Consider the following 18,533-nt stretch of genomic DNA (forward strand, 5'->3'; position numbering starts at 1 on the left):
ACGAGCAGTGCTGGTTGGTGGAATAATGGCCTCCCAAGGATGTCCATGCCCTCATCCCCAGTACCTGTGAACGCATCAGGCAAAGCAGAATGAAGGCTGCCGCTGGAATCAAGACTGCTGTCAGCTGACTAAGAGGGGAGAGTACCCTGTGCTACTCAGGTGGGCCCAGTGTAATCACAAAGGCCCTGAAAGTGTAGGAGAGGAGCAGGAGAGATGGGGAAATAAGACTAGAGAAGATCAGAGAGGTGCCACGCAGCCACCCTTGAAGCTGGCAGAAAGGCGCCATGAGCCACAGAGTGTGAGAGGCCTCAGGAGCCTGAAGAGGCAAGGAAATGATCAGACCCAGAGCCCACACAAGAAAATGGAGCCCTGCCTGAGCTTTACTTTTGTCCTCCTGAGACCTGTGTCTGACTTCTGACCTGCCCACGGAAGTGTAAAAGCATACATTTGTTCTGTTTAACCCACTAAAGTGAAAGTGAAAGTCGCTCAGTCCTGTCCGACTCTTTGTGACCCCATAGACTGCACAGTCCATGGAATTCTCCAGGCCAGAATACTGGAGTGGGTAGCCTTTCCCTTCTCCAGGGGATCTTCCCAACCCAGGGATCAAACCCAGGCCTCCTGAATTGTAGGCAGATTCTTTACCAACTGAGCCATCGGCAAAGCCCTTAACCCACTAAGGCAATCATAATTTGTATGGCAGCAACAGAAAACTAATAAAATACCTTTGAAATTCTGAGAGACAGTGCTTTTCAATCTATGACGCTATTTTCAGTCAGCCACAATTTGAATTATGTGTGAATTAAACATATCTCAGGACATACAGGGCTTCCTTGGTGGCTCAGTTAGTAAAGAATCCACTTGCAAATGGAGGTTCAGTTCCTGGGTTGGGAAGATCCTCTAGAGGAAGAACTGGTGACCAGCTCCAGTATTCTCACCTGGTGAATCCCATGGACAGAGGAGACTGCCCGGCTACAGGCCATGTGGTCACAAAGATTTGGACAGGACTGAAGTGACTGAGCACAGACTCACAGGACATACAAGGTCTCAAAACAAATTTTTCTTTTCTTGAACATGAGCTGTAATATGTAGCTTCCAAAGTAAAGGAGTAAATGGAAAATGAGGAATAAACAGATCTAGGAAGTTGGAATATCTACCCACTAAGGAGAGGAGAAGGTGAGTCCTAGGAAAGCAGGTTCTCTGCTGGCTTGAATTGTTGTTTAGTCACTAAGTTGTGTTCAACTCTTTTGCAACCCCATGGACTGTAGCCTGTCAGGCTCCTCTGTCCATGGGATTTTCTGGGTAAGAATACTGGAGTGGGTTGCTATTCTATTCTCCAGGGGATCTTCTCTACTCAGGGATCAAACCCTTGTCTCCTGCATTGGCAAGAGGATTCTTTATCACTGAGCCACCAGGGAAGCCCCGCTTTGCTGACTAGAATTAGGTAAACATACAATCAGCTAGCCCGGGAGAAGCAGCACAGCAGGTGAGGCGAGGGGCACTGAGTGGCCACCTCACAATGGCGCTTTAACTGTTTTGAACAATTGGGACAGAATTAGCAAGAGTGATGGATTAGAAAACAAAAGCAAAGAAACGAGGAGGCAAGTTTTAAATCTGAAAATACAAGATTGCTTTAAAAAAATAAATGTAGTTGTCCTGTTCTACTTGTCTCAGCAGTGAACTCAATTTGCATGTTCTAATGCTACAAATACAGATGCAATTTGATTGGTGGGATGCAGGGAAGAAAGGTGAAGGCGTGGACCTCCGGGTTCCATTTCTACTGGCTTATTGTATGTGTATAGACTGCAGAGACACAGAATTGAATGAATCATAGCTCTGGGTTTATGGCACGCTTTTAATGCTGGTCCAGCTGTGACCTGCTATTAGCTACTAGGTTAGTTATTTGGTGATTTTTAAGCAAGTAATAAGCACCCACGAACCCACTGCCCCAGACTGAAGTTAGAATCTTGACTATTATTTACAGCCACATGGTTCCCATCACCCTACCTGCCAATGCCTACCCCTCCTCCATATCCTGATAACCATATCCTGAACCCTGTATTCATGATTCCTTTGCCTCATATGGAAGCTGAGCAACTTAAATTCATGACCAGTCTGAGTACAGAGTCCCTGCTAGGCTGAAAACAGGAGACGAGGAGGAGCTGTTAACGTCAAGTTCTTTGTCCGTGTGAAGCAGCAAATGGTTTAGTCTCGGCAAGAGAGGCTCTAAAACCTGAACCCCAGGGCTTTCTCACACTAAATACCACTGGTTATTCGTTCCCCTCAAAGCCTCCAGCATTGCATGTACTGTATTTGTTCCTTTACTAAGTGTATACACCTTGACATGAGAGAGGAGGGCAGGGGTGAGGTGGCAGGGTGAGGGGGTGGGGAGGATACACAGAGGCCAAAAGAAGGTGCTGATGTCCTGACCCCACAGCACTAGGAGCATCTTCTACCTGTGGGCAACGCTCTAGGACAAGCATCTTTACCCAGTGGATGTCGCAAGAGCCCCTCTTCCCGGATAGCTCCGGCCCAGACACTCTGGCATGGCTCCCATTACCCTAGGGACCCAGGGGAACCTCCCAGCCCGCCTGGAGCAGCAAGGGTCCAGCCGGGCTCTGCCTTTGCTGCCTGCAGACCCTGAGACCCAGGCCAGCTGTGAGACAGCTGCTACCCCCGTCCACCCGCCACAGTCCGTAAGCAGGGCCAGGTCACTCAGCCGTGGCTCACAGCTGGTTGGGAAGATGCTTCTAACTGGGGGGGGCGGGGCCCACAAGGCAGCGTGACACTTGCCCTGCTCTTCGAGCATGAGTTCACTGACCACGGGGCTACAAGGGGCCCTGGGACCCACCAAATGGTAGTCAATCATTTCCTAAAGCGTGTAACTCAAGCACTGGTTTTGGGATAAACAAGTTTTACTCCCCAAAGAGCCCTATAAGCAAGGAAATTCATAGAACATTAAATTAAAAACAAAGTCAGGTTCTTTTCCTACATGGCTTCTCAGAACCTAACCTCAAGATTAGGCTGTAGGATCTTTACTGAGCTTTAGTTTCCTCACCTTCAGTGTAGAAATAATAATGCCCACCTTGGAGAAATACTGAGGGAAAATGAGTCTATGGACTTAGAAACATTCAGCAAGGTGTCTCACGCAGGAGCTGTCAGCAGGTCTTAATTCTCCTCTCTTCTCTGTTGCCTTTCATTTTCTTTCAAATGTTCCCCAGGTACAATAAATTCCCTTCTGGGTCATTATTTAACACTGATTTCCTGGGCTCTGGATGGCATCAGGGTAATTACGTATGCAGTGGAAGTGCTACCAAATCAGGTCTGTCTGCTTACCGCTCAAAAATCAACATGAGAGAGAGAGAAAGGGAGAGAGACAAATGCTGGTAGAAAGGAAAGGTGACTTTAATTAAAGTGGCAGGAATCTGGGGAGATGGTGGACTCAGTGTATCCCAAAAACCGACTCTGAAGACGTTGCTCAGCCAGGGAAGTTTTGAAGGGAAAGAGGGAAGTCATCTTAGTTAATCCCTGAGATGGGGGGTCAGAGTGGTCACCACGCCCCACTGTGTGCAGGCTTGTTGGCTCCTCGTGATCTTCCTCTAGGTGTTAAGTCTTGTTCACAAGATTACTGGAGGGGAAGCCAGGGAAGAGATCTGGTCATCTGTAAATTACTTCTTCATTTCTACTCCTTTGATTTACAGAAAGAACCGACAAGCGAGGCAAGGTATTGTGTCATTAAAATTTTGAAAGTTGTGCTTGGGCCAGAGGTGAGTACAGCATGGGGGTACCTGGTCTAAAAGTTAGTTACAATACAGCTTTATGCTAAAGTGACAGGAAAAGGGACTGCCTGCTGAGAGGGGCTTCCTGCAGAGCTGCTTATAGAGGCTCCTACCCAGCTTACTTGGTCGGACAAGGGGAGCCTCGGTCCAGGGTGGGCAGAAATCCTGTGACTAGCAATGCAGTACCCACTGCACCCTGCGTGTGGGAGTGGCAGCTTCATTTCTGGGATCACCAAGGAGCAGATGGAGCCCCATGTTAACTCATTCAACAGACTCACAATCACAAAAGCAGGGACTTGCAGCCAGTGTGATGGAAGAAGTGCTACCCAGAGGCTTTCAACTGGTTCTTGACCTGCTCAGTTTGTGTTTGCTCAGCTGTAAGATGCAGAGGTGAGGCTGAAGCTCTCCACACACTCTTCATCTAATCCACATGAATCCCTATTTGAAGGTCACCAACTGGAATCACCAGTCCGGGAAGCACAGGCCACACAGCCACTATGTATTTTATTGACACTGGAACAAGTTACAGTCAAGTCTTCACGACAGCACAGTGCAGAGGTTCCAGGGTGACACATGTCACTTTCATAAACACAAAGCACTTTTTGCTGTGAGACACATAGGGAAGGTCGATGAAGTGGAGGGAGATGAGAGACGGAGAGTTGACAGCAGACCCAGACCTTAGTGGGGCGGGACTTCCACCAGAGAAAGACCTTCCCTGTGACTTGGCAGCATTTCTACAGGCCCTCAGAGAGGAGGAAGCGAAGGCAAACTTTTCGTCTGATTTCAGAGCAGGACAAACTTTTCATAGCTCTGCCCCTTGCTCTCTTTCTGATTCAAAGGATACCATGACAGCATTAAAAGACAATAGGCTCAGGCCTGGGAGCCATTTGGGCTGGAAAAAACCCGCCTGGTATCCCTATGGGCCTAAAAGCCTCCCTCTCTCCCATGAAGGTGGAACCTATGGGCTTCCCTGGTGGCTCAGATGGTAAAGAACTTATCTGTAGTGCAGGAGACCCAGGTTTGATCCCTGGGTCAGGAAGATCCCTTGGAGAAGGGAATGGCAACCCACTCCAGTATTCTTGCCTGGAAAATCCCATGGACAGAGGAGCCTGGCAGGCTACAGTCCACAGGGTCACAAAGAATCGGACACAACTGAAGCAACGTAGCATGCACGTCCCATGAAAGTCACTTTTTTACCCACTGTTCAGAAGATGATTTTTTAAACTTTACAGCTTGAAATTTTCAAACATCCCCAAAACAGAATAGTAATAATGAACCCCCAGGATTCATTTTAGGGATGCAGATGATATGACAAAGTCCAGTTAACAACCAAGAGATCTAACTGAACCTCAGACAAACCCCTTCTCCCTGAGCCTCAGTTTTCCACTCAGCTCCATGGCTATTGTTTGCTTTCAGAATCTCTCTGGTTGCTAGAAAGAAACCTCAAACGAGCATGAGAGCAGCACTTGCGTAGGGCTGGTGAATGAAGCTCTCCTCTGCCTGGGGCATCTCTCTCCTGGGTGACACTGTGACTCACTCAGGACCAGACGGAAGATGATGAAAACACTCATCGTCTCTGGAATGAGGTTTCTCTGGAAAGCTGAGTTATTAAGGACCATCATGATGCCATAGGTTTTGATAAGTAACACGTGAGCCACCAGAGTAAGGTTGAAAGTGAGCTGTCTTGTGGAAATTGGTGTGAAAAAGCCTTACTATTCAGACAACACAGAGGAGAAATAGCCTGTCTAGCTTGGACAGTCTAGCTTGGGAGCATGTTGGAAAGCCTGCTCTCTCATCCCCTGCAAAAGCAGAGCAGTATTTCATCGCATCTTGTTCTGTGAGATTGCAGGAGAGGAGGAATAGTATCCTTTGGATGAGTTTTGTTTCTGGTTTATCACAATGGCCACCATCCCAAGAGAGGTCCTTTAACCAGGCCCTTCCCACCACTGGTTGCAGAATGAAGGCAGTCTATCTGCTCTGGGACAGTTTTCTCCTTGGGCTCTTCTCCCATCTCATCTCACTCTTCCAGTAGATATTACTCCTGGGAGAGGGGTTCAGGAGTTCTTGGCTACGCTTGTATTTCTTATTTCTAAATGGAAAACTGTAATTCAACATGAAACGAAAATCACTGACACACACATACAGAAAAAAGTTGCCAAGAAATCCAGAACATTTTGACAGAACTTATCACAAGTTAGTGGGAGAAGGGGGTAGTTTTTATTTTCCTCTTTGTGCTTTTCTGAATGTTTCAAACTTTCAGTGAGAGTTTTTCTTTGTTTTAAGGAAACTCGGTAATTCCTGTTTACTAAAGTAAAGAACCCAGTCAGCCCTTTCTTGTCATGTGTTGGGCCTCCTTAGAACTGGGATTCATCTTGCTCCAGCGACTTCAGAAAGCAAGGCATTCAAAGCTCCACACCGGCTCTGGCTGGCGAACCTCTCACTGGCCAACGGTCCTGTCTCAAGCAGTGCTGTGCCCCTGGGTTGTGCACACCCCAAGTCTGATTCCAGGGTCTGTCACAAGTGATCAGTGGTAGGGAGTGTTGTAAAGCAGCTACCTGACTGCTGGGAGCAGTTGCCTAACTCAATCCCCATGTGAGCAGAAGCTGTCCCGGGTCCTCTGGCTCGGGGAACCAGCATGTCTCAGACAAGAAATTCACCGGTATGTGTTGAGCTGGAAGTTGCCTTTTTGTTATCTCTAATGGAGCCAAGAGGCTGGACAGAGTCGTGTGGGAACTCAAGTGCCCTCAGGCTTCTGCAGGAACTTGTTTCTGGCATGTGAAGTTCATCATGTGTGAGGACAGACTCTTTTCCAGGCTGTGTTCTCAGGCGCTCTGCCATCCTCCTCGGCAGACAGAGCCCCTTACCCCCACCCCTTCCCTGCCTCCTCCTCTAAGTCATGGTCACAATGGGCTCCACGGATGCCAGGTCTGTCCTCCCAGACTGCACCTGGGAGGACGGCAGGAGGCTGTTGGCTGGAGAAGCCCTGCGGCCGCTGCTCTTCTCTGCCCAGGCCACTCTGAGGGAGGGCACAGGGGAGGGCGGCTGCCCCTCCTGAGGCTTGGGCGACCTCTGGCACATGTGCAGCAGCGCCTTCAGCTCGACCCTGAAGTTCTCATTGAGCCAGCAGTAGATGAAGGGGTTGTAGCAGGTACTGCTCATGGCGAACCAGTGGAAGGCAAAGTAGAGGGCGTTGTTGGTGCGAATGACCTTGCTGGACAGCAGGAGAACGTAGCAGTTGAGGGGGAACCAGCAGAGGGCAAAGAGAACCACCACCAGCATCAGCATCTTGATGGTCTTCTTCTTCTTGCGCCGCAGGGCCAGGTACTGCTTCGTGGTCACATCGCCAATGGTGTTGCACAGCCACAGCTTCTTGGCCACACGGGCATAGGCCACGGAGATGATGAGGAGGGGCAGAATGTAAAGCAGGATGAAAGTGGCCAAGTCCAGGTACTTCCAGAAGAGGTCGGCTGGTTCAGGGAAGTCTGGCAGGCACAGGGAGCGGACAACGTCCTCACTGGGGATAGGGGAGGGAGAAGGAGAATGTGCGGTTACTGTGGAAAAGCCCCATCCCAGGAACACTGGCCTCTCTCTCCCCTGGGTTCCTGGTACATCCATCCGTTAAAGCATAGATGATGAGCAGCCTGATTATCTGACTACATTTCCAGCATTCCCACTAGTCTGGGAGTTCTATAAAGGTAAGAATAACACCTAAATGTCCAATGACAAATGAGTGGATAAAGAAGATACGGTACACATATACAGTGGAATACTACTCAGACATAAAGAATGAAATTATGTAATAATTATGAATGAATAATGTCATTTGCAGCACAAATGGACCTAGAGGTTATCATGCTAAATGAAGTAAGCCAGACAGAGATAGACAAATATCGTATGATATTGCTTATACGTGGAATCTAAAAAAATGATACAAAAATTTTTTAAAAATGACACGGATGAACTTATATACAAAACAGAAACAGACCCATAGACATAGAAGACAAACATGGTTACCAAAGGGGAAATGTCAGGGGGGAAGGGTAATTTTTGAGTTAGAGGTTAACATTCAGTTCAGTTCAGTTGCTCAGTTGTGTCTGACTCTTTGTGACCCCATGGACTGCAGCACACCAGGCCTCCCTGTCCATCATCAACTCCTAAAGTCTACTCAAACTCATGTCCATTGAGTCAGTGATGCCATCCAACCATCTCATCCTCTGTCATCCTCTTCTCCTCCCACCTTCTATCTTTCCCAGCATCACGGTCTTTTCAAATAAGTCAGTTCTTTGCATCAGGTAGCCAAAGTATTGGAGTTTCAGCTTCAGCATCAGTCCTTCCAATGAATATTTAGGACTGATGAATATGAACTTATAAATTGTTAATATTTGACTGATGTGATTAACATATAAAAACTATAATATATAAAATAAATAACAAGGACCTACTGTATAGCACAGAGAACTATACTCAACATTTTGTAATAACCTATAAGAGAAAAAAGTCTGCTATACACTTGAAACTAACACTGCAAATCAACTATACTTCAATTTTTAAGTAAGAAAAATACACCTAGATTACTCTGTGTGTTTACTTTGTATTGTTCCTAGCCCAGAATAGAGGCCCAATAAATATTTGTTCAATGAATAAATGCACTGGTGTTCCTAGTCTTAGAATTAACTCATCCTGGAAGCACAATGGATTCAGGAAATCTTGGAATTTCTGTTGCACAACCTACTCTCATTCCAGAGGGGATCCAAGGAATGCGGGGAAAAATGATGAGTTTTAAGAATGTGAGTGGCAATGCTGGAACTCATACACCTTCAGCCACTCAGACAAAAATACTTATTTTCTATGGAATGTACCCAGTCCTCTTCAAATTCTTTAAGGACACCTATGTGTATTGGAAAACCTGGAGCTGGTGGATGAAGAACATGCAGATTATGATCTGCTGAAAGAGGCAGCAGGGAGCTCCCTCAGGACTTCCTTTCAATTTTGGAGAAGCGAAAACCCCAGGGCCATTTTGACTGAAGGTGCAGTTTTAACCTACTCACACAAAGGAAGTCACAAGACTATTACTTACATCCCAGCTGGGGGTGCTGTGAGCTGGGAGAAGTGCCATCCTTACTCCCAGGTCTCCAATGGGCAGGAGAGAGAGCAGGCAGCAAGCACCAGTTACTTACAAGCTGGTTGGGGTGGAGGTCACTAATTTTTCACAGGCTCAATTCTGAATGAACATTTTAAAAGATGCTCTGGAAAAAGCAAAGCAGGAACTTGTGGCAGGAAACCTAAGCTCAGGTCTTTATTTAAATATCCAGACTTTTGATGCCAGCAGGGGTTTCATCCTATAAAATCTCTAAGCAGCAACTCGAAATTGCTACTTTCTCATCATACCATGTAGCTTGTTGATCTTGTAATATCAGTACATACAGGTGGCTGTCACTAGTGAAACAAAGAAAACTCTCTTTGCTTTTGTTATCAGAAAAAAGAAACAGCCCTCCACATGTGAAGACAGATGGGGAAGCTGAGTGCTCAGGAGGGGTGGGTACATGATTCACTTGGTATCCTAGAATTCAGGCACGGATCCTTCAAAAATTAGTTCAAGTTGGCCTTCAGAGCGTGTTCTTTGGTGCCCTCCTACATCACAGAAGTGTGTGTAAATGTACGTTTCAGGTGAGGCAGCACACGGGAAGACCCATCAGCAGGGCACCCCTCGCTGGTCTGAAGCACTGGGCCCCAGCTCCTGCCCACCCCACAAGACACAGCTGGTACCCAAGACTTCCAGGAGCCTAGGACCACCCGAAGGCCACTACAGACACTTTCTCCAGATTCACTAAGAGCTAGAAGTGACCAGGAGTTTCCTAGGATATGAGAGCGCAGCTCCGTCGCCTCCAAGCTGGCAGACGCAGCTACAGTCTGTCCCAGAGCACCCCCCGCAGGCCAGGCCCTCCCTCGGTCTCTCCCCATTTGCTGTCCTGCTTCTCCACCCAGTATCTACCACCCCTGGGAGCACTTCACTTATTTATTTTTCTAAGGGTGATTTTTTTTTTAAGTATGTAGAAATCTATTGGTATTTTGAAAATTAATTATTCTGTTGTTGCTGCACTGGGTCTTTGTTGCTGTGCATGGGCTTTCTCTAGATGCAGCGAGCAGGGACTGCTCTTACTACAATGTGCAGGTTTCTCATGGTGGGGGCCTCTCTTGTTGCCAAGCCTGGGCTCTGGGCACACAGGCTTTAGCAGTTGTGGCACACAGGCTTAGTTGCTCTACGACATGTGGAATCTTCCCAGACCTGGGGTCGAACTTGTGACCCCTGCACTGGTGGGTGGATTCTTATCCACTGTACCACCAGGGAAGTCCAGCACTTCATTTATTTATTCAGCTGTGTCACGTCTTAGCTGAAGCATGCAGGCTGTCTAGTTGTGGAGAGCAGGCTCAGTAGTTGCAGTATGGGCTTAGTTGCTCCTCAGCACATGGGATCTTGTTCCCCAACCAGGGATCGAATCCATGTCCCCTGCATTGGAAGGAGAATTCTTAACCACCGGACCACCAGGGAAGTCCCCTGGGAGCACTTTCTTAAAACCCATGGGCACATGCATCTTCCTTTATCTCAGGATGTATTTCTATAGAACTTCAGCTAAAACAACTATGAACTGATAAAGATCACTCTACGTTCATTCATTCATTCAGCAAATATGTACTGAGAGCTTGTGATGTGGAGACAGTCATTTAGATGCTAGGGACAGCAAGATGACAAAATCAGAAATGGAGCCAGTTCCCCCCAACCTCACAGTCTAACAGGGGAGGTCACCTTTAACGAGCTAGCAGCATGCACAAGTACTTAAATTTCAACACTGAGTGCTTTCCTTTCTAGAAGAGCACAAGACAAAGCATACGATAAATGAGAGGTGTGTGTGGGGACAGCATCCTGCCTGAGAAATTTAGACATATACAGGTTTGTTTGTAGGTGGTGCAAGAGAACTTAAACCTCATCATTTTAAAAAGGGACTAGGTGATTCTGAATTTCAGTCTGGGTGAGTATATGTCACCAGTGGCAGAAGCTGATTGCTCTTGCCTTGACCTTGCAAACAAAGGGACAGAGAATAACAAGGAAGAGCTGTAAAGTGTTTAGAAGAAAGGATGAGGAAAAAAAGCAAAACAAAAAAAGTTCAGAGGATAGGCACAGGCCTGGAAGCAACAGGATGGGAAGGAAGCAGAGAGACCAGCTTGGCACAGTAACTTGGTGCTAGTAACTCTGAGATTCAGAGGAGGCTCAAGTTTCCATCTGTCAAAGTCCTCCAGGCCCCCAGGCTGCTCTCTACTAGTCCATCTCACCTGTACTTGAAGGTAAATAATTTCTGGCAGATAGCGTGTGGGAGTGAAAAGAACGTTGCCATGGTCCAGATGACTGCGATGTAGATGACACCTTTTGTGATTGAGATCCGGGGTTTTAACGGATGCATGATGACCTGGAAAACACACAAAACTGGGCATCATTGGCAGAATACAGCTTGAAGCAAATGAGAAATCCAGATGATGTGGCTCACTTGTCACAACAAGGCAGGTAGGTCCTACTTACAAAATCAAGTACCCCTTAATTCATTGTAGAGCCCCTGGGTTACACCACCCTACCACCCAGCTCTGGGGGTAGAAAGAGGATGCCATCTGGACTCAGAGACTCCAGGCAGTTCAAATGGCTCATGCAGGTAGGTCATGCCTGGCCGAAGCAGGGTGCAGTGAGAAAGTCAGGGAGCAGTGAAGGGAGAGGTCTGTCCCCATGACACTCACAGCAGAGTGGGCAGAGGGGCAGCCACGGTCAGCCTCCACCTCGGCCTCATTCCGTCTGCCCAGATCCTTTAGGTTACGAAGGGCTCTGAGGGGTCGGAAGGTGACACACACGGGGTGAGGTCCTCACCACTTACTGTGGGAAGCTGCATCGACCTTTATCTGGGGGTCACTGCTGTTTCTGAAAGTTGTTTCTACTGAGCTGGCCAAAAAATTCATTTGGCTTTAAGTACTAATAAAAGACATATTTTTCATTTTCACCAAGAACTGTGTTGAACAACATACTCACTAACTGAACGAACTATCTGGCCAATCCAATAAAACTGCAGTGGGGCCCAGCTTTCCCAAGCCCCAAATAAAACCAGTGCTAGAAGCTTTGGGCTGAAAAGCATCTTAGAACCAATCGCTACTATATGCCAATCAATTCTCCTAAAAGGTTTAAATAAAGACTTGGGAATTTCACAGCAGCCTCATTTTAAGGTTAGAATCATTATTTCTTTTTATTGAATTGAAATATAATTGATGTATAATATATAAATTATAAGTATACAATATAGTGATTCATAATTTTAAAGGTTATACTCCACTTATAGTTATTGTAAAATATGGGTCATGTTCCCTGTGTTGTACAATATATGCTTGTAGCTTATTTTATACCTGTAGTGTGTACCTCTTAATCCTCTACCCAGACATTGCCTCTTCCTCCTTCCCTTTTCCCACTGGTAACCACTAGTTTGTTCTCTATGTCTGGGGGTCTGCTTCTTTTTTGTTATATTCACTAGTTTGCTGTATTACTTTAGATTCTAATATAAGTAATATCATGCAGTATTTGTTTTTCTCCATCTGGCATACTTCACTTAGCATAATACCCTCCAAATCCATCCATCTTGCTGCAAATGGCAAAATTTCATTCTTTTTTATGGCTGAGTAGTATTCCGTATATATATATATACACACCACATCTTCTTTATCCATCTGTCTGTTGATGGACACCCAGGTGGCTAGATTAGAATCATTATTTCCTGAAAAAGATGTTTGGGGTGTTTGGGTCAGGAGGAGAGGTCATAAAGAGCTGCCACCACCTCAGGATGCCATCCCAGGACACACTGGACCTTCTACCGTGTTCTTCCACAGTCTTCTCCTGGTCTTTTAAGGTTTATCGGAGGAATGGACTAGGCTTCAGAAGCTGCCCAGCACATCTCCATTCTGGACTCGGCCATCCTTGCTTCTCACACTCCTTCATGGCTCAGGTCAATAAAGGGAGTGGAAGCCTGGGTCAGAGACCTTGGATGCTCCAAGAACCTGTAGCCTCTGGGACAGGATCCCATGTGTAGGTTTATATCACAGTAGTGTGGCCAGTGTGTGCAAGACCTCCCCCTTGTTCCTCAGACCCACCTTTGGTCTAAGGGTGGACCCTCAGTTAGCTGTGTTAAGTGAAGTAGGTATAGCCCAAGTAAAGGTAAGGTGATCCAGAGTCCTTCTTGTTGAATTAGGGGAGAAGGTCAAGAAAAGGCAGGAAATATTTGTATGCAACCTTTTGATATTTTGCACCAAAACATCTTAACATAAATGCCAAAGGGACAGTGTGCATGGGTGCTAAGCTGCTTTAGTCATGTCCAACTCTTTGTGACTATGGACTGTAGCCCACCAGGCTCCTCTGTCCATGGGATTTTAGACAAGAATACTGGAGTGAGTTGCCATGCCTTCCTCCAGGGAATCTTCCCAAATCAGGGATGGAACCCAAATCTCCTGGGTCTCCTGTATTGCACACAGATTCTTTACCTGCTGAGCCACTGAGGATTCTCCCTGAAGAGTCTGTACCTTAGAAGCTTCCTATCCCTTGGCTGTTGTTGTAATTCTTGGAGCTCTTTAGAATTAAATTTCCCTCTTTTGTCTTGATTGTCCTTATGATACTGGCCTGAAGGTGCCCCTGTGTCTTCTCAGAGCAGACTAATGATCTTCTAGAAATCTGAGCATGAGCCTGCAGCCAGCCTTGAGGCAGCCAGCCTCATGCCTCAAGGCTGTTCCTCCCTTCATCAGTTACCAGGCATATGGTGCTGTGCAGGCGATGATGCCCTTCCCTGAATCTGCGATCAGTGACTCTGCACAGACCCAAGTGTTATAACCAAGGTTCACTGAATCAGCATAAGCCAGGCATCTGTGTGGAACCACCCTTCTCCATGACAGGCGCTATCAGGTCCTTTCGGCTCCCTTCACCATACCTGCCCATGTGCGCCTGAAGGGGCAGGACAGTGAGCAGTGCCTCAACACCCCGCGGGACTCCTGCGCCTGCACACCTCCCTGTCTGCAACCCCAGGTGTACCTCTTCTACAACCAGGCCCAGGAATATCCACCTCATCTCCCAGCCAGCAGCCTTGCCTCTGACCTGCAATTATCTGCCACTCTCTTTTCATCTGTCATTTTCCAGATTTGCCTTCCTATCCCCGAAAACAAGCTCAGTCATTTCTGATGCACAGAATGCCAGCAGGGAGTCTTCACTGGAATAACAAATGGGGAGTAATGTTTTGCAGCCCCTAGCACAAAGGACCTAATATGCCTAATTTAGTGCTCATATTGGTCAGTAAGAAGACAAATAGGATCTTTGAAAAATGGTCTAGGGAACTTTACTGGCGGTCCAGTGGTTAAGACTTTGCTTTCCAATGCAGGGGGTACGGGTTCAATCCCTGGTCACAAAGCTAAGGTCCCACATGCCTCGCGGGCAAAAAGCCAAAACATAAAACAGGAGAGATATTGTAACAGATTCAATAAAGACTTTAAAGACGGTCCATATCAGAAAGTCTTTAAAAATAAATGGGCTGAAGCACTGTCCTGAGCGCCCTGGTAAGCAACGCCGGGGCGGTAGGGCAGGGCGCGCAGCGGGTGGGGGGTGGCCCTCACCTGGTGGCGGTCCACGGCGATGGCCGTCAGCGTCAGGGCAGAGACGTGCAGGGAGCAGTACTGAGCGAAGCGGCTGATGTGGCACATGCCTTTCCCGAACACCCACGTGCTGTTCACAAAGCGGACCTGCAGATGAACCCTCAGGAGTCAGGAGGCAGACGGTTCTGGCCCCTGATTCCCCCACCCTGTGTCTCTGGGCAGCGTCCCACAGGAGGCCTCTCCCTGCCTCGCTCCACTCTGCACTGCTGGACTGTGGGTCTCACATGCTTTTCTCCAGCATAACTCAGTCTCCATCACCCAATTCAGCAGACTCTGATCCTGCTACTGGGGCCGGGCCCTGCTAGGTGCCAGGACAGAGTGGGAAGGACATGGGTTCTGGAGTCAGATTTCCTGCCTCTAATGTTTTTGAACTGTGTGACCTTGGGCAAGGTAGGTAATCTGTCTGAACCTCAGTTTCCTCATTTGCAAAAAAAAAAAAAGGCTCAAAAATCTCTTTTGTTGTTCTGTTGCTCAGTCATGTCCGACTCTTTGTGACCCCATGAACTGCAGCAAGCCAGGCTTCTCTGTCCTTCACTGTCTCCTGAAGCCTGATCAAACTCATGCCCATAGAGTTGTGATGCCATCCAACCTCATCCTGTGTCGTCCCCTTCTCTTCCTGCCCTCAATCTTTCCCAGCATCAGGGTCTTTTCTAATGAGTCTTATTTCTAATGTATCTTATTGTAAGGATTAGCTTTTTTTTTTTTATTTTCAGAGAAAGACTACAATGCATGGAATATAATATCTGGCAGATTGCTAGAAAGATATGATTAGAAATAAATAGGAGCTATTTTTATGATAATAACCAAATTCATTTTTGGTTCCTATGAGTTCAAACTCACAGAGGAGACATGTCTACAGAGTCACAACATAGCGTGTGGGCTGTGCCCTGGAATGTTGACTAAGCAGGCCTTGAGACACGTCATCTGGGAAGGAGATCCAGGGATCTGCAGAGGTGGGAGCAGGGGCCGGGGTCTGGGTGGAGAGAGGAGACCAGCTCTCAGGGTGTGTGGGGCTCAGGGAGCAGGCAAAGGCCTCAACCCACATCTTCCACAGCTCTTTGCTCACTCAGTGCCTGAGCTCCTGAGTGATGTTCCACACCCAAAAAGGATCAGGCATTGATTCTGATCAAGGAGCTCCCAACTTGGGAAGAGGAGGTCTCAGGTATCTCAGATGCAAGATAGAAAATATTCAATGCCCTATGGCAGGGATCCCCAATTGTTTTGGCACCAGGGGCCAGTTTCATGGAAGATAATTCATGGGGGGTAAGGCTTTCAGGATGATTCAAGTGCAGTAGGATGCATGCTCCAAGGGGAATTAATGCTGCCTTGATGGACAGGAGGAGGTGCTTAGGAGGTAACACGTGAAGGGTACAGGTAAACACAGACAGAGCTTCACTCACTTGCCCACTGCTCATCACCTACTGTGGGGCCCGGGTCCCATTAGGTACTGGTCTGTGGCCTAGGGGTTGGGACCCCTGCCCCATAGAAGGCCCAAAGGGCCACCAGGGCGGGTGGGAGTGGGCTGAGGCTGAGAGAGAGAGAGGTGACACAAAAAAATGGAGCAAGTCAGCTCGACAGGAAGAATGTCGAGCAGTGATTTACAGCAGCGTATTTGCTACTGATAGCTGTTACCTTGGGCAAGGCACTTAGGCCCAGTGAGCCTCACTTTCCTGGGCTAACCCTTATTCACATGATTACTATAAAAATCAAGTACCTGTAAAGCAGATAACATGAGTAAACCAGATAAAACACTGTCTGGTACATACCAAGTACTTAACTACTAGCTGCCATTATTATAAGATACGAGACATTTGAGATGAGCTTTACAGAATGGGCTTCCCTGGTGGCTCAGATGGTAAGGAATCTACCTGCAGTGCAGGAGACCCAGGTTTGATCCCCTAGAGAAGGGAATGGCGATCCACTCCAGTATTCTTGCCTGGAGAATTCCATGGACAGAGGAGCCTGGAGGGCTATAGCTCATGGGTTCCCAAAGAGTCGACTAACACTTTACAGAATAGGTAGGATTTGCCCGTGTACAGGTAAGAACAAAGAGCGTGGCACAAAGTCAGGAATCTCAGGAGCTGTTTGGGGAATAAGGGTTGGAATGATTTGACTAGAGTATGTGCATGAGAAACACGGGGGACAAGTCTAACCTGATCATGAACCTGGTACACAAACCATGGACACTATTCTCTATGGAATAGGCAGGTAGGAGCTCCATGGGGATGTGAGCAGCCCAGTGACACTACCCAGCAGGAAATGCTTAGGTAACCCCGCTTCTCACCTCCCACGGTCAATGCAAAACCAAAGCCAAGCAGTGCTGCTTGAAGGGTTTCCTAATCCACTCCCTCTTCTTCAGCCCCCGGGCCACGGCCTTCCTGGAGCCCCCTCATCTCTCACCTGGATTATCACAGCCTCCAGTCAGCTTTCTAGTCCTCCAGTCTGCCCCCCTGTAATTCAGCCTTCACACCGCTGACAGCACTTTCTTAACCAAAAGTCAGGTTACTGTCACCTTTCTGCTTAGAATCATCAACGGCCTTCAAGACGGAGCCAGATACCCTCCAAGCATCCATGCTGCTCACAGCCGGCTCGCCTTCCCCTGGCCGCCTCTGCTTCTTCCTGCCCCGCAGCTCCTCCGTGGTGCTTCCTGCCCTGACGCTGCAGCTGCAGTGAGCACTCAACACACCACGAACCTGGACATCCCTGCCTTTGTCTTCTCCAGTCTCTGCCTGTACTGAACATTCATCTCACCCTGAGAAATTCCTATTCATCCTAGCCCCTTTGAAGTGTCGAGTTCTTTGAAAAGTCTCCTTTGACCCGCCCATGGGACTCTGGCAGATCAAAATAAAGGACTGACTCCTGGCTCCACCACACTCTGTGCCCACCTCTGCCACAGTAATTGTGAATAATTTTTGCTTTTCTCTCATCGACCAGCACTGGTTTTCATGCTGACCATAGTATGTAAAGTGGACAGGAAGGGAGACCAGGGAGGAGGGATATTGACATCAACTAGCCCAAGGACAGGATTTCTTACCCATTGAGGAGCCCAGCTGAGGTGTAGAAGACCCTCCCCTCAACCCTTTCACTCACCCTGGTTGCCAGCTCCTTGGAAGCTCTGATAGGAAATTGGACTGGAGTGGCTGCACGGGTCAGGTTGAAGGCCAAGCTGGTTTGGATCAACCTGGAGCAGGGGCTGGGTCCTCAAAGCCTTGACACCCCCTCTTTTGCAGGAGATCCTCTCAGCTCCGATCTGCAGTCTGGCTTCCCCCTCCCCCCACCTGCCCTGTGTGCAGATCCAGCCACGCACCCTGCTCTGGGCAGCAGCAGAGGGCTGTGCCCTGGGGCTCCTATTCTGGGCAGCCCAGCCCACCCCCCAGGACTGCAGACGGTCAAGTCAGAAGCTAAGGGGGAGCCAAGAGGAGCCAGATATGCACTTCTTGTGCTTTAAGGCAGTCGGTGGGGAGTGGATGTGTGTGTGTGTGTTGTAGGGGGGAGGTATCTGGAAGTCTATTTGCCCCTGGCTACTGCCCATGGCATCCTGAGGAATCCAGTAAATGTGGGCAGAAAGGAGAGCAGGAAAAGTCCGTGGTTGAGAGCAGTGGTCCAAGAGGTCCCACCCCCTACCCCCAGTTAAGTGGCTTCATGGACAGACCTCTGGCCGTACCTGAGTCAGAGGACCAAATTCTCATGCTGGCTCTGCCAGTTACCAGCCAAGCGACCTGGACAAGGGACTGAACCTCTGTACCACAGTTTTCTCATCTGCCAAATGGGAGTGATGCTCTCATAAGCAAAGACAAGACAGAGGACACAGTTTTTAAATGTAAGATTTGAAAGGATGTTCACACACGTGTATAGGCTTGTGTGAATTCACCTTCTTTTTGCTTGTCTGTTATTTCTGGTTGAGTGTGAGTGGTGTGTGTAAGAAAGAGAGAGAAAGACATATGAACAGATAGAGTTTGGTAATAACTCAAGTATCAATAAGGTTGTTCATAACTTGGAAAAAAGCCTAACTCATGCTGCAGAAATAGAAGGTGTTCCTGT

At 47.9% G+C, this 18,533-nt stretch overlaps 1 protein-coding gene across 1 annotated transcript in view; it reads right to left on the reverse strand.

Annotated features, from left to right (window-relative positions):
- Positions 1-4,261: 4,261 nt before the first annotated feature.
- Positions 4,262-18,533, reverse strand: part of GPR83 (G protein-coupled receptor 83) — a 32,452-nt gene continuing 18,180 nt past the window's right edge. Inside the window, exons 2-4 of the mRNA XM_005215729.5 lie at positions 14,454-14,579; positions 11,106-11,239; positions 4,262-7,290 (exon numbers count right to left, since the gene is read on the reverse strand). Of these exons, the coding sequence (XP_005215786.1) occupies positions 6,666-7,290; positions 11,106-11,239; positions 14,454-14,579 (885 nt within the window). The 3' untranslated portion in view covers positions 4,262-6,665. The remainder of the gene's footprint in view (positions 7,291-11,105; positions 11,240-14,453; positions 14,580-18,533) is intronic.

This window comes from Bos taurus, chromosome 15 (genome assembly GCF_002263795.3).
Source record: "Bos taurus isolate L1 Dominette 01449 registration number 42190680 breed Hereford chromosome 15, ARS-UCD2.0, whole genome shotgun sequence".
Taxonomy (NCBI): Eukaryota; Metazoa; Chordata; class Mammalia; order Artiodactyla; family Bovidae; genus Bos; species Bos taurus.